General features: G+C 43.7%; 2 protein-coding genes and 1 pseudogene across 2 annotated transcripts; 1 reads left to right on the top strand and 2 right to left on the bottom strand.

The window, feature by feature from the left end:
* Positions 1-1,848: 1,848 nt before the first annotated feature.
* Positions 1,849-3,299, top strand: LOC123129875 (alpha-1,3-arabinosyltransferase XAT3). The gene is made up of 2 exons (XM_044549851.1): positions 1,849-1,852; positions 2,104-3,299. The coding sequence occupies exons 1-2, from the start codon at positions 1,849-1,851 to the stop codon at positions 3,297-3,299; spliced, it is 1,200 nt and encodes a 399-aa protein (XP_044405786.1).
* Positions 3,300-5,901: 2,602 nt separating this feature from the next.
* Positions 5,902-7,030, bottom strand: LOC123131485 (BTB/POZ and MATH domain-containing protein 3-like; annotated as a pseudogene).
* Positions 7,031-11,190: 4,160 nt separating this feature from the next.
* LOC123131484 (BTB/POZ and MATH domain-containing protein 2-like) lies at positions 11,191-13,800 on the bottom strand. Its single transcript, XM_044551153.1, has 2 exons — positions 13,692-13,800; positions 11,191-12,270 (listed from the first exon to the last, which is right to left on the bottom strand). The coding sequence occupies exons 1-2, from the start codon at positions 13,798-13,800 to the stop codon at positions 11,231-11,233; spliced, it is 1,149 nt and encodes a 382-aa protein (XP_044407088.1). The 3' UTR covers positions 11,191-11,230.
* Between the last annotated feature and the right edge of the window lie 1,102 nt (positions 13,801-14,902).

Raw genomic sequence — 14,902 nt, 5'->3', positions numbered from 1 at the left:
GGTACGGACGCGGGAGCGGGCGCGGCGGGAGTGCGGCGGTGCGGCGGAGTGCTGCCGCGGCGGCGGCGGTGGAAAGGGAAGCGGCGGAGTGGATGGGGCGGCTGCCCCTGCCTGCGTGCGAAGGGGATGGGGCGACAGATGCGTGCGAAGGGGATGGGCCCGCCAATTAATTAGAGGAGAGACTTTAGTCACTTTTAGTTGGGGGTGGGGTGACTAGGGACTAAACTAGTTTTAGTCACCCATTAGTCAGGGGTGTTTGGAGGTTTACTGACTAAAGGTGACTACTACTAGTCTCTAGTCTCTAGTCACTAGTGATCCAAACACCCTCTATATAGTACTACTCCGGGTGTATAAGTCATTCGCGTAGTTCTAGGTCATCGATTTGAGGAATTAAATATGTGTTATATGTCATGAAAAGTATACCACTAGATTTCCACACGGATGTAGTTTCTAAATATATATTTTTTGTCACATATAATACATATTTAGATAGTTAAATTATCGACCTAGAACTACGCGAATGACTTATACACCGGGACGAAGGTAGTACTAGACATATATGCTAGTGGCAGTAGTATGCTCGATTAGCGCAGTGGTGCCATTATGACACTCAGAGGTGAGGTCAACCCAAAGACTTAAGACCCGGTCTCGAGTAGAGTAATATGAGAAGCGCGCGCGTTCGGGAAGGAGATCGCATCACGCTTCACTTGTACTACTAGTACTACTCACTAGACTCCAGACTTTGCAGAATACTAGCCAGTAGGAGTAGCTCCCAGGTCTGTGAGGACGATCAGTGTCCACCATTGTTCACTCAAGCTAAGTGAACAAGCCAGTGGGTACAAGATGAAAAAGGGCAGGAGGAACGACAAGGGTAAGAAGCTTGCGGGCAAGGCCGCGGCAAGGGCTCTCGTGTGGCTTCTGCTTCCTGTCCTCGTCTTCGTCGTGCTCAACTCCCATCACATGCCGCAGGTTCCTCTTCAAGCAACAACTCTTTGTAAGTCCCCTCAATTACATTACAAGCAACAACTCTAGGTTTCGAGTGTTCATCTGATCTATACGTGTGCGCACTCATCTTCGATTCATTTGTCCCAAAGACTCATTACTCAAACTCTTGGCCCATAGTATGAATTGACGCATCTCCTTGTTTTTTGGTCTCCTTTATATTATATGCTCAATTTTAACCACAGATTTATCTAACAAAATGTTAATGCATGTCATCAAAAAAAATTACATCGCTGAAATCGTGTTTGAACATAGTTTCCGATAATATTATCTTTACTATGTATAACTCATACTTTTATTAGTTAAAATCATGATCAAAATATGACCCTAAGTACTAATACGAGGGGGGCGGAGGTAATTTAACATATCTGTTGCAACGCGAGTATGTATACTGCCCATGAGCTTGAGCGTTCTCTAATTAGTTCATTGGTTTTGGCACTAACAGTAATATGGGTTGATCCTTGGTCTAATTCAGATTTGGTCGGTCATGCATCAAGCGAGCAGACGCCCGTCGGTGCACCACCTTCTCCCGCATCAGGCGATGAAACGCCCGTCAACGCACCACCTTCTCCCGCAACAAGCCACCATCCTTCCCCCGCATCACGCCCCGGCGTCGTCAGTGCCAACAAAAGTCAAGCCCGTCCACGAGGTAATTAATTACCTTTTCGATCTCTCCAAGAATGACAAGGTACTAAGAGGGTGCTTGTATACGTTTTAGTCCCATGACTAAAAGTAGTAGGACTAAAACTTGCTAGCCTCATCCATGTTTGGATCCAAATACTAAAGAGACTAAAATCAAGTTATTGAGCATTTATTATCCTTCAAACCCTCGAATCCAGAACTCGCATGTGTTAAAGGAGAGGCGCTAAATGATAAGAGAGAGGGCTAATACATATTTTAGTAGGTTTCCTATGACTAAAAAATTTTAGCCTCAAGACTAGTCCTAACCTCTCTTTAGTCAGGGGTGCTTGGAACTTTAGCCTCTAAAAGAGACTATTTTTAGTCAGACTAAAAATAGTCCCTTGGATCCAAGCACCCTCTAAAAACTAGTAAAAAGAAGTTTCTTTCTACTGATTAATAACTCTTCTGTGCATCTTACAGATACAGATGTGGCAGCACCAAGAAGCAAGTCAATTTGCAACTTCAGCAGTGACCGCATGGACATCTGTGCCATGCAAGGCGACGTCCGTATGCACGGCAAATCTGCCACCGTCTACGTTGTCTCAGCGTCTGAAGACAGCTACCGGCCAGAGAACGGGACGGTGAAGATCCGCCCGTATCCGCGCAAGTCAGAGGAAGGAACGATGCATGCTATCCGGGAGGTGACCATCCGCTGGAGCGGGCTGGATGCGCCACGGTGCACGGTGACGCACGACGTCCCCGCGGTGGTCTTCTCCACGGGCGCCTACCTCAACAACTTTTTCCACGCCATGACCGACGGCATCATCCCTCTCTTCAACACTGTGAGGGAGTACGATGGCCATGTCCAGCTTGTGATCACCGACTACAACCGCAAGTGGGTTGACAAGTTCCAACGCATCCTCGCCGCGCTCTCCAGGTACCCGGTCATCAACTTGGACGCCGATGACAAGGTGCGTTGCTTCCCGTCGGTGCACGTCGGCACCGAAGGCCATAAGGAGATGGGGATCATCCCTGCTCTCTCCCGCAAGGGCTACACAATGACGGACTTCCGGAACTTTCTTCGTTCGATCTACTCGTTGAAGCGTGAGTGGTCGACCCCTGTAAACCGGACCTCCGGTGACAGGCCTCGCCTCCTCATGATCCTGCGCCGCAACTCGAGGGCGTTCGTGAATGAGGCGGAGGCCGTCGCAGCTGCCACAGAGGTCGGCTTCGAGGTGGTGTCGGCAGAGCCGCATGTCGTGAGCGACATGGCCCGGTTTGCAGAGGTTGTGAACTCATGCGACGTGATGGTGGGCGTGCATGGCGCAGGGCTCACCAACCTGGTGTTCCTCCCGCGCAACGCGACGTTGGTGCAGGTCGTCCCGTGGGGCGACATGAGCTGGGGATCCAATGCTGCCTTTGGTGCACCGTCGGCTGACATGGGGCTCCGGTACGTCCAATACGAGACGACCCCGGAGGAGACGACGCTCAAGTACAAATACCCGAGGGACCATGCTGTCTTCACCGATGTCGCCTCCATAAATAGGCAGGGGTATGGTATGACGTGGGAGCTCTTCCTCAACGGCCAGAACATCACCCTCGACATCAACCGCTATAGAGGGGTGTTGCAGCAAATCTACCAGGATAGTATAATGGTTGATACTTCAGCTAACTAGATGACCCGTTGTGCCTTAATGGAAAGACCTAATGCAACCGAGAAGCGATGCGGTCTATATGAAACACGTTTCATGAATTGTTCGCATCGTACGATCTCAATTGATGGCATGCGACATTTGTCAATACTCGGGATATTACATGATATAGTTCATTTTCAAGGTACATATGCAGGAAGTGTTTACAAACATTCCGGAAGTTCTCAAACTATTTCTTTAAGTGCTACTGAATATTCTTGAACATGCTGAAACTATTTCAAAACCTTTTTTGACAAATACTGAAAGTGATCGGTCTGATTTTGATACTCAAACTATTTCTAAAGCGTTCGTAATGTTTTGCAGTCTGAACATTTCACATATGTTTTACAAATACCCCCACACATTTATACGTAAATGTCACATCTTTTTTTGCCCACACATATGTTAATACAAATATAAACACTTATTGTTGTCTTGAATTAAGAAATGCAATACCAACAACATCTCGACCTAATACAAACACAATAAGAACGTAGTGTGTGAAATTATATCAACATACTAATTCAACATAGGCATCTAAGCAGCAGGGGTTCACCACCCATAGCTTCGAGAGAGATGCCACTAGTGAACCTATGGTCCCCTGGGTCTATTCTCCATAACTTAAAACAGAGAAAAGTAGCCATGATGTTTTTACTTAAGTTTTAGATTTACCATGCATGACAAACTAAAGTTTTCCATCACTTATACCGAAAAAAGAAGTAGCCATGATGTTTGGACCTAAAAAGTTGCCATCAGCTAAATCCTAGATTTCCCATGCATGACAAACTAAAGTTGTCCATTACTTATACTTGGAGAATTAGCCATGATGTTTTACATAAGTTTGCCATGTAGCAAAACCTATATTCATGCTCTAGTAAAATAAAACTGGCGTATATTTGAAATTCTTGTGCATTATATCTAACATACAAAAAACTGCAAGGTACTAGAAAGTTAAACTACAACATGTCCAAGAAAATCATATATATCAAACATATAGCTAAAAAACCAAAATTTGCCATGAGTATAATAATAATAATAATAATAATAATAATAATAATAATAATAATAATAATAATAATAATAATAATAATAATAATAATAACAATAATAACAATAATAACAATAATAACAATAATAACAATAATAACAATAATAACAATAATAACAATAATAACAATAATAACAATAATAACAATAATAACAATAATAACAATAATAACAATAATAACAATAATAACAATAATAACAATAATAACAATAATAACAATAATAACAATAATAACAATAATAACAATAATAACAATAATAACAATAATAACAATAATAACAATAATAATAATAACAATAATAACAATAATAACAATAATAACAATAATAACAATAATAACAATAATAACAATAATAACAATAATAACAATAATAACAATAATAACAATAATAACAATAATAACAATAATAACAATAATAACAATAATAACAATAATAACAATAATAACAATAACAATAATAACAATAATAACAATAACAACAATAATAACAATAATAACAATAATAACAATAATAACAATAATAACAATAATAACAATAATAACAATAATAACAATAATAACAATAATAATAACAATAATAATAATAATAATAATAATAATAATAATAATAATAATAATAATAATAATAATAATAATAATAATAATAATAATAATAATAATAACAATAATAACAATAATAACAATAATAACAATAATAACAATAATAACAATAATAACAATAATAACAATAATAACAATAATAACAATAATAACAATAATAACAATAATAACAATAATAACAATAATAACAATAATAACAATAATAACAATAATAATAATAATAATAATAATAATAATAATAATAATAATAATAATAATAATAATAATAATAATAATAATAATAATAATAATAATAATAATAATAATAATAATAATAATAATAATAATAATAATAATAATAATAATAATAATAATAATAATAAAAGTAGTTTTTATACCGCGTGTCGTTTATATAGCGCTTCTGTTGAAGATGCTCTAAGTGCTTAAACTTTCAGGCTCACTGGAAAGCAACCAGGTCATTTTTAGACAACTGGTAGGAAGAATAGTTTTCATGACACAGTAGGCACAAAGGATCACCAAGAAAAATACATAAGGATAAAACAACTAACTAGGGAACTTGCAAACTGCTACTCCCTCCGTCCCAGATCAATTTGCAAACTTGCAAACTCCTAACTAGGAAACATCCATTTCTATGACAAATATTTTCGGACGAAAGGAGTACAAGGCAGATCAATTTGGGGTTACACCTGAACTTACAAACCGTTCCTTCCATTCCATGAAGAAACAAATTATATACGTCACGAGGCAAAAGCTCGAGGATCTCATATCGTGCACAAGAGTGTCACTTCAGGTGTAACTAAGAAACATGCAAACCATGTACTCCCTTCGTCCGAAAATATTTGTCATATAAATGGATGTACCTAGACGCATTTTAGTTCTAAATACATCCATTTTTATTCATTTCTACGACAAGTAATTCCGGACGGAGGGAGTAAGTGTTACTTCTGCTGGTTTGAAGCAATAACCTTGGCAATGAGCTCGTTCAAAACAGAGGGATAAGTCACGATTATATGCTGTCAACCTTTGCTCGCGATTATTGTCTGCAAACACGAGGGAGACTGGACTTGGATAAACTCCAGGCACACCTCCTTCAATCTGTGGCAGTGGTGCTGCTCAGCTAGGACAAGAATGGACGCCACTGAGCTTACACAACTCTTTTTCACATATGTACTTGAGCCGTTGGACGTCATATCTATCTGCTGCTACCAATAAGTTTTGAAGCCATTGCCGCCACATTTCATACTTTACTGCCTCCTCTTCTGTAGCTTCTGACATTTCATCCTCCTTCATGTCGGGGAATGAGTCTGCGTAAATGAAGTTAAGCAAAGCCTTGAACGCTATTGCTTCCATGTATTTGATCTGTATGACATCGAGCGAGGCAGATGCCTCCTTCATGTGTCCAAAGAGTTGTGCCATGAAGACTTTAGATTGGGCTGCAAGCACGCATCGGTGCGCAGTGAAAATCTTGCCGCCGACCTTGAACGTCACATCAGCACCAACCTTATTGTGAAGGGGACTGTTAAGGTAATGGTGCATATCAGGCAGGAGCACTTGGGTGCCACGGGCATCATTCTCGGCGTTGCAGACCATGATGTCACGGCGGATGGTGAAACAGTCATCCTTGTCTAGATACATTAATCTTTCAAGGGCATTTGTTTTCATAAACTTGTAGCAGCCCCAAGAAGAGGCATCGGAGGAGAAGCTCCATGTTTTAGTTCCATGAATGTACACTGGATTCTGCCACGCAACCTCATCGACCAAACTAAAGCTAAACTTGGCTTCCACATGCTTGTCATCGTCATCGAGACGGTGCACGTAGAGAGAAGCGACGTCAGCGCGATCCGAGATGATGTCGTTAGGATAGTAGTTGATGGACCAACGATGGCCTCCCACCCCGAAATCATGAGAGATGATGCTCTGACCATTGGGTGTCTCTTTCTTGGCACGAGAGTAACCTTGGAGCACAAGCAGGTGGTACCCGCAGGCCGAGCTGGTGCCGACCAAGGTCATGGTGGAAGGGCACAGCTTACCGTCGTCCAACACGGATACGCCGGCAAACGACGACATGACCAACTCGCTGTGCCTGTGCGTGGACGTCGCTTAGCTTGCCCCGACGGCTGGTGTGCGTCTCACGTTATCACGAAGCCTATGGTACGTCTGGCTATCAGGCTATATATATGGCCGATTCAGAATAAGCAATGCTACACGCACGGAATATTTTTACTGGGTGTTACGGAGTGGCTTAGCTGGCTGATTAAAAGTAAACTGACGGGCGCGGGGGGCGGGAGGGGGCGGGGGGGGGGGGGGGGGGGGGGAGTAGTTTGGAAAGTGTCCGTATTGCTAAGTAAACTGCCCGCGTGTCTACGGTTTTTGATCCAGAGTAGTATCATGTAGTCCTACACGATGCTACAACAATGGAGAGATTTCATACGGAGTTCATGGAATAGTTGAGGTGGACCAATAGAATAGAACTGTAGTTTGGGAAAGGATGGGCCGCACCCCCTGAAAATCAGGGCCGGCCCTGGGGGTATGGCGGCGGGGCGACGGCCCAGGGCCTAGGCGAGGAGGGGGGCCCATGACAGAGTATATATCTATATTATAGCCCAGCAAAAAATAGGTAAAAATAATACAAAAGAACTAGAGAAAAGAAATAAGATGGGCTAGGCCCATCAGATAGCTAGCAAGCCATCACTGATCGATTAACGAACGCGAAGTCGCGAAACGACACTGTGACTCACGCCAGTTGGCAGACAGACGACTGCTCGTTTTCCTTTTCCTTCGTAGGTTAGGTTTGTCAGGCGCCGTGACGCCCGTCGGCCTCCTCGCTCCGTCGCTCGGCGCCTTGCCGTGTCATCCTCGCCTCGCCTGCCGCTGGCCCGCTGCACGCTGGAGCTGCACGCGCGGCGCGCCGCACGACAGTCCAGCAACCCAGCGGCCCGGCCATCCGGCATCCGGCAAGGCGGCACCGCGGCAATACGTATACAAGTATACATCCGACTGGCGACTACAAGTCTTGAAGTCTGCAACGCGGCCGTCCCCAATCCCAAAAGTACGTTTGAATGTTTCCATCCATGTTCCTCAGTTCCAGTCCATCCCCCAAACCCTAATTTGACAATTTCAGTACTTTATTTATTCTTTATTTAGTATTTAATTACGTATTCAACTATACATCCAAGATCCATCCTCCAATTTCAGTATGCATGAAGTTTTAAATTTTTTAATTCAATCAATCATTTTTTTATCATTCTATGTACATGTCTAGGGTTCCAATCATCCGATGTATAAATTCCTAATTCTTTGTATCCTCTTTTGATCTTTTCTTCATGATTTTAGGACATTAGCCTGCCATGTTACCTAAGAAGAAGCAATTGTCGGGTGCTGAAACAAGAAAGAAAAAGAAAGAAAGTGATCCGAAAATTCTACCATTGAAGGATTCTTTGAATAAGTTCTTTACATCTTCAAGCAATGTTGATGTCATTGAAGAACAGGGGCAAGAAACTACTCCCGAAGAAATCTTTTTTGAAGCACTGAAGTATTATTGTTGTCGATGGAGTCAGTCTAATTTGGTTCTTATTTGAGGTAATTAATCATGTCATGTTAGTTTCATTTTGCGATTTTTTAGTATTATTGTTGTTGATGGAATCAGTTCGAATTTGGTTATTATTGTTCTCGATGAAGTCATTTGAATTATTATAGTCAAATTTTAAACTAAAGATGTGTGACTAAAAGTTACTCTTAATAAGTCATATATATAACGCACACGCATACATATATATGGTCTTAGGACTTAGGACATAGAGGCCCATGTCGTTGAGCTCGCCTAGGGCCTCCCAAAACATAAGGCCGGCCCTGCTGAAAATCAGGGGGAGAGAGAGAGAGATTTGTTAGAAGAAAGCCCCGTAAAACGCCCCGTGATACTCCATGAGTCTAGCATTTTCGAGTACAACTCGTATGGCACAACGGAGGAGGACATAAATTTAGGAAAGTCCAGATCGGACTCAGACGGAGGAGGACACAACGCTGGAGAGAAACCTCAGTTTGGATGTTGTGCTCTGCAGTAATCGACATCGGTCAGAGTTCATGAAGGACGGTCTCCTTCTCTTCATGCCCATCCCCGATGTTGTCCTCAATTTTCCATTCCAACATTCAGCTAACAACATGTTTTCACTGCTATATTTTTGGACCTTATCCCCTCCTGAGAGAGAGCCGGAGCGTCGTCCCCCCACGGGCGACTCGGGCGGCGACACCAACCCCCGTCCTCTCGCCTCCTCCTCCCTTCCCCACCGCCGACGGGAGCCGCCAGGGCAAAGCCCCTCGCGGTGGTTGGCGGCGGGGCACCTCTCTCATCCTCTCGGGAGCGGTCGGCTTGGGGCGACCTGTCCGGACGGAGGCATCGGGCCCGGCGGCGGTGTGCTTGTAGGATGGCGACGCGACGGCAGTTTGGGCAGTGGCTCGTGACATGGCGGCGGCGTTGGTCCAAATCTGTGTTGCAGGAGGCGGCTCTGGCAGGCCTTTGCCAATCTTCTTAGTGTGCATGCCACGTGTGTCCGTGTGTGATTAGGATGGCGGCTCGATGTTGGTGCGGCTGGCTGGACGGTGGTGGCATTGTTCTTCGTGTAGCCCACGCTCCGGGACGGCGGTGTTGGGGAGGCCTCAAGCACTCGTAGCCTGTGTTCGCGGTGTGGCAATACATGAAGGTGGTGGTGGACAACGTTCGGCCGCACACATGTATAGGGAGCCGAGCTAGGTTGTTCTTGTGCCTTTTGTTGGACCGTCACCGTTGGCCATCGACCATGGCCAGAGGGGCCACCTAACCCCCACCCCGGTTCCATCGGGATTGGCTGGGGATGCAGGTGTGGACGCTTCCTATCCTCGAGGTGTCGATCCAAACCCGATGGCTGATGCCGAGCTAGGAGTGAAAGGCTGGGTCTTGTGCTCTTCCTATCATGGTTGGAGTGTTGTGATATGGATGGTTGGCAGTGGCTCGGGACATGGATGTCGGGAGGCAGCCTCAGATGTTGATCCACATGGTTGACTCTCCGGTGGGCACAATAGAGGCGGTGGTGGCTATGCCTCTTGGTCGTCTTGCGGCAAGCAAACACTTGCAAAAGGGAGTGACATGCCTCAAGTACATAAATCATCGGATCATCCTTTGTCAGTTTATTTTGTACAAGAAGCGACTCTAATTTTGTCATCATCTGTGAATTCCTAATAATGAGTGGCAATGAGCAAGAGATGAACACCACACTAGAATAAATATAATCTCATTGCTCTCTGTACAACATATATAGTAGTACCAGGGGAAGAAATATTGGAACTTCACTTATATCACTGATATGCGCAGACACATACTGATATTGGAAAGAAATATATGAGTGCCAGATATGCGCAAGAATAAGCGCGACAAGCTGAATCATACAAACACTTATTTCAGACACTTGGAGGAGGGAACAAGAATCAGCCGAGATCATCATAAGCCGTAATCTGGAGAGTAAGGAAATACGCCATTGCATAACCCTGGAATATCAGAAAGGAGCAGCTAGGTAGGATCAATTAATTGCATACCCATCACTTAATACCGGCATACCTCCAAGTAATTCGACCAAAACATATTTTGTTTTTTTAGAATAACGGTAAAAAAACCTACCAGTGATCCAAACATATTTATTATATAATAAGGAAAAAATTATAGCCCATGTGGCCCAATCTGTGCACTCAAAGCTTTTCCCCGGCTTTACTAAATTGACAACATCTGTGCTAAAACATACACCAGAATGAAAGTCATCTCTTTGGGTACAGAGCACAACTCAAACATTGGACTTTGCAAAACCTTTGGAACTCTAACCAAGGAGAACATCAACCACCCACGTGAAGGTTGCTGGGTACTTAATGGATAAATATTTCACACTAACGCTGTCATTGTGATCAGCAAAAAAAAACATTTCCCCTAAATGCAGGTTCATAAATTGCCTTTCCGAAAACATCAACATTGCATAACTAATAGTAATATACGGGACAACAAATGCACAGATAAATATACGAGGATAAATCGACTAGATAGGAAACTTGCACAATGCTGATGAAACCATTGTCCCATATTCCCTGAAGAAACAATTGTCCCATATGTTGCATTTTCTGATCCAGTATATAAGCAAATTAAAATGTGAGACAAAAGCAAGACACACAGACTACCATCTCTAGCGGATTCCAAGTACGCATAAGAGCATCACTTCATATCTAAGGAACATGGGTACCATATCCAGAGTGTTACTTCTGCTGGTTCAAAGCAATAAGCTTGGCAATGAGATCCTTCAAAGCCGAGGGATAGGTCGTAAAGACATTATCCCAGCCACTAGACTCCATTACTGTTAGCAAACGCGAGGGAGGCTGGACTTGGAGATACTTGAAGCACGCTCCCTTCAACCACCGGCAGTGGTGCTGCTCGGCTAGAGCAAGAGTGGACATGACTGAGCTCACACCTAGGCGTTCAGAAAACTGCTTTTCACAGATGAACTTGAGCCCTTGGACATCATATCTGTCTGCCGCTACCAACAAGTCTTGAAGCCATTGCAGCCGCATTTCATCCTCTTCTTGTCCTTTTTCCACAACTTGTGCTTTGTCCTCCTCCTCCATCTCAGGGAATGAGTCTGTGTAGATGAAGCTAAGCAAAGCCTTGAACACTTTTGCTTCCATGTCTTTGATCTGTATGATGGCGGACCTAGTGGTACCCTCCTTCATGGGACCAAAGAGTTGTGCCATGAACACCGTGGATCGGGCTGCAAGCACACACCTGTGTGCGACGAACGTCTCACCGCTGACCTCAAATGTCACATCGGCACCCACCTTATTTTGAAGGAGACTGTTGAATTGGTGGTGTACATCAGGTGGGAGCACCTCGTCGCCGTTGGCATCATCATCATTGGTGTTGAGGACCATGATGTCACACCGGATGGTCAAACAATTACCCTTTAGATTCACCGATTCTTCAAGGACGTCTTTTTTCATGAACTTGTCGAGACGCATAAAAGCATAGCCGCCGAAGGTGCGCGTTCCAGTTCCACGGATGTACATTGGCTTGTGCTTCTCAACCTGGTCGATGAGACTGACACACACCTTTGCTTTCACAGTCTTCTGGTAATCCTCATCGTTATCAAGAACTGAGACATGCAGAGAAATGTAGTCGGCACATTTGGAGCTCTCCCCGTTAGGGTAGTACTCGATGTACCATGTATGGCCTCCTACGACGAAAGCACGGGAGCAAATGCCCCTTCCACTGGGTGTCAGTTCTTTGGTAAGCAAGTAGTCTTCACTGGTAGAAAAAGGGCCTTTAGTCTCGGTTCATAAGGGCCTTTAGTCCCGGTTCTGGAACCGGGACTAAAGTGTCGGTACTAATGCCCTGACCCTTTAGTCCCGGTTCAATCCAGAACCGGGACTAAAGGCCCTCCACGTGGCCGGTCCACCTTTAGTCTCGGTTGGTAACACCAACCGGTACTAAAAGAAATTTTCTGATTTTTTTTTGAAATTTTTTTTGAATTTTTTTTTCAAATTTCTAAATTATTTTAACCTCTAATCTCTAATCACCCCTCATTGCTCAATTTAATCTCTAATCACCCCTCATCATTCCAAATCATCTCACTTTCCGAACGGTCACCCATCCTCTCACTACTCCAGCCTGAGCACACTTAACTTCCGGGTTCTATTCTCCCTCGTTTCCAAGTCTGCACTTGTTGTTTTCCTGACAATAGTAAGATGTCAATCCTATTAACCCTCAGGAATTTAGCTTGAGCATGAAGTCACATATTTCACTGTTTGAGTTTAAAACTATTGTTCTAAAAAATAATATTTTTTTAGTAACACTAATATTTCTTGAATAAGTAGTTTGACCATTGTTTGACCACAGTTTGACCATAGTTTGACCAGATTTGACCAAAATTCAAAAAGGTGAAATAATTATTTAATAACACAAATATTCTTGAATAATTATTTAGTAACACTAATACTTCCTGAATAAGTAGTTTGACCATAGTTTGACCAGATTTACTAAAAATTTAAAAAAACTAAAATTTGAGCATAACTTTTTTTCCTTTTGGAATTTGAGGATTCTAGAAATTTGCAAACAGGCCGTAGGCGGTCTCCATCGGATGTAACTTTTCGAGTAGAAGATTTTTCATATAAAAAACTTTTTAATCCGAGTTCGTATGCAAAAGTTATGCCCATTTTACAAATTCCAGGGAGATTTTGCAAATAAAGTCAAAATTCATATTTGCAAATTTTCCCAACAACTAGACCACATATCACATGGGAAACTTATTTTCTTTTATATTTTTGACATTTCCATCATTTTCTTTTATTTTTTCTAAAACTGAAAAGGCGGTCCACAGGGGGGGTATAGTTTGAAAATGGGACCTTTAGTACCGGTTCGTGGCACGAACCGGGACTAAAGGTCTCATCCCCATTAGTCCCGGTTCGTGCCTCAAACCGAGACTAATGGTCTAATCTTTAGTCCCGGTTTGTGGCACGAACCGGGACCAATGGTTGTGGGCCAGGAGCGAGGCCCATTGGTCCCGGTTCATCCCACCAACCGGGACCAAAAGGTCTAAATGAACCGGGACTAATGCCTTAGCCGCACGAACCGGGACCAATGCTCACATTAGTCCCGGTTCTAGACTGAACCGGGACTAATGGGCTGAGCCGGCCTGGACCATAGCCCTGTTTTCTACTAGTGCTTGGACCACAAGCAGGTGGTACCCGCAGTCCGTGCCGGCGTCAACGGCGTCGGCGGTGGAAGGGCTCAGGTCGCCCTCGGCCAAGAGAGTTATGCCGGCGAATGACGACATGACGGACCTGCGAGCCGATCAGAAATCACCATTGGTTGAATTAATAATTCATGTAAGAGACAATACGATCAAAGCAGAACAAATAGCATATTAAATAGTTGTGCTGCTAATTCAGTCGCTAGACATTGATTTTTCACAAAAAAAGAAACAATTGTCTAGAATTTGCATGAGCTCAAATCTATGATTGGGCAAAAAAGATGAAATTTACAGAAGAGATCCAAACATGCTCCAAGATCAAGATGTTGCTTAGGCTACAGATCGATGAGTGTCTCCCCCAAGATGTTGCTCATATGAACAATATATAGGCTTGAGAGTTGGAACCGATCGATTAGCTGGGGCTGGGGCTGGGGGCAAACCTGCGTCGCTCCTCGCCGGAAACAGATCGAAGCAGCGCCGCCGGCTGGTCTAGATTTAGTTAGGGTTTATTATATGATGATTGGGCTTTTGTTTTAAAAGCCTCGCAGCCCACGGGCTGAAAAGCCCATTGATCACCGTTTGGGGAATTTGGCACGCGAGGCAAAAAGATTATCGATACAGGTCCGTCCGACTCCCAGGCTCCTTACTCTGGTCTTGATGATATTTGCGACAATCCGCTCTTGCTGGTGTTCCCCTTTGGTCACCTGGCCAAGGTTGCAGCCGACTCGGCTATTGTCTTCCGTGGCGAGAAGGGCCCGGTCTTAGAGCATCTCCAACCGCCGCGCTAAAGCACCGCGCGCAAAAAACCTGTTTACTGCGCGCTGCGGCTGGTTTTGCGCGCCCACCTATGCTGGCTCCAGCAGAGCGCAAAAATACAGCGCGCGCGACTCGCCGGGCATTTTGCATATATGATATTTTAGACAAAAATGAACATGTGAAATTTGACACAAACAAGTTGATGAATAAAAGTTCATGCCCACAAGTTCAAAATCATGCCCACAAGTTCATCCAACCAAGTTCAAATGCAAACTAAAAGTTCAAGACATGAAAGACACATCAATCTTCATCTTCCTCGTCTTCGTCTTCGTCCTCATCTTCCAAAGACGACTCTTCCGCCTCCGAAGATGAATCTTCCTCCCTCTCCTCATCACGCACCGCATCACGCACCGCATCATGTGAAGCTCCG

This window comes from Triticum aestivum, chromosome 6A, assembly GCF_018294505.1.
Source record: "Triticum aestivum cultivar Chinese Spring chromosome 6A, IWGSC CS RefSeq v2.1, whole genome shotgun sequence".
NCBI lineage: Eukaryota > Viridiplantae > Streptophyta > Magnoliopsida > Poales > Poaceae > Triticum > Triticum aestivum.
Note: the sequence above shows the minus strand (reverse complement) of the source record. Positions and strands in the feature narration are given on the sequence as shown.

What these genes read in the sequence shown, in the direction of transcription:
- LOC123131484 (XM_044551153.1), bottom strand. Translation starts at nt 13,800, where the DNA reads ATGTCGTCATTCGCCGGCATAACTCTCTTGGCCGAGGGCGACCTGAGC. An exon ending in GTACCACCTGCTTGTGGTCC is followed by an intron (nt 12,271 to 13,691) that starts AAGCACTAGTAG and finishes TTTCTACCAGTG; the next exon opens with AAGACTACTTGCTTACCAAA.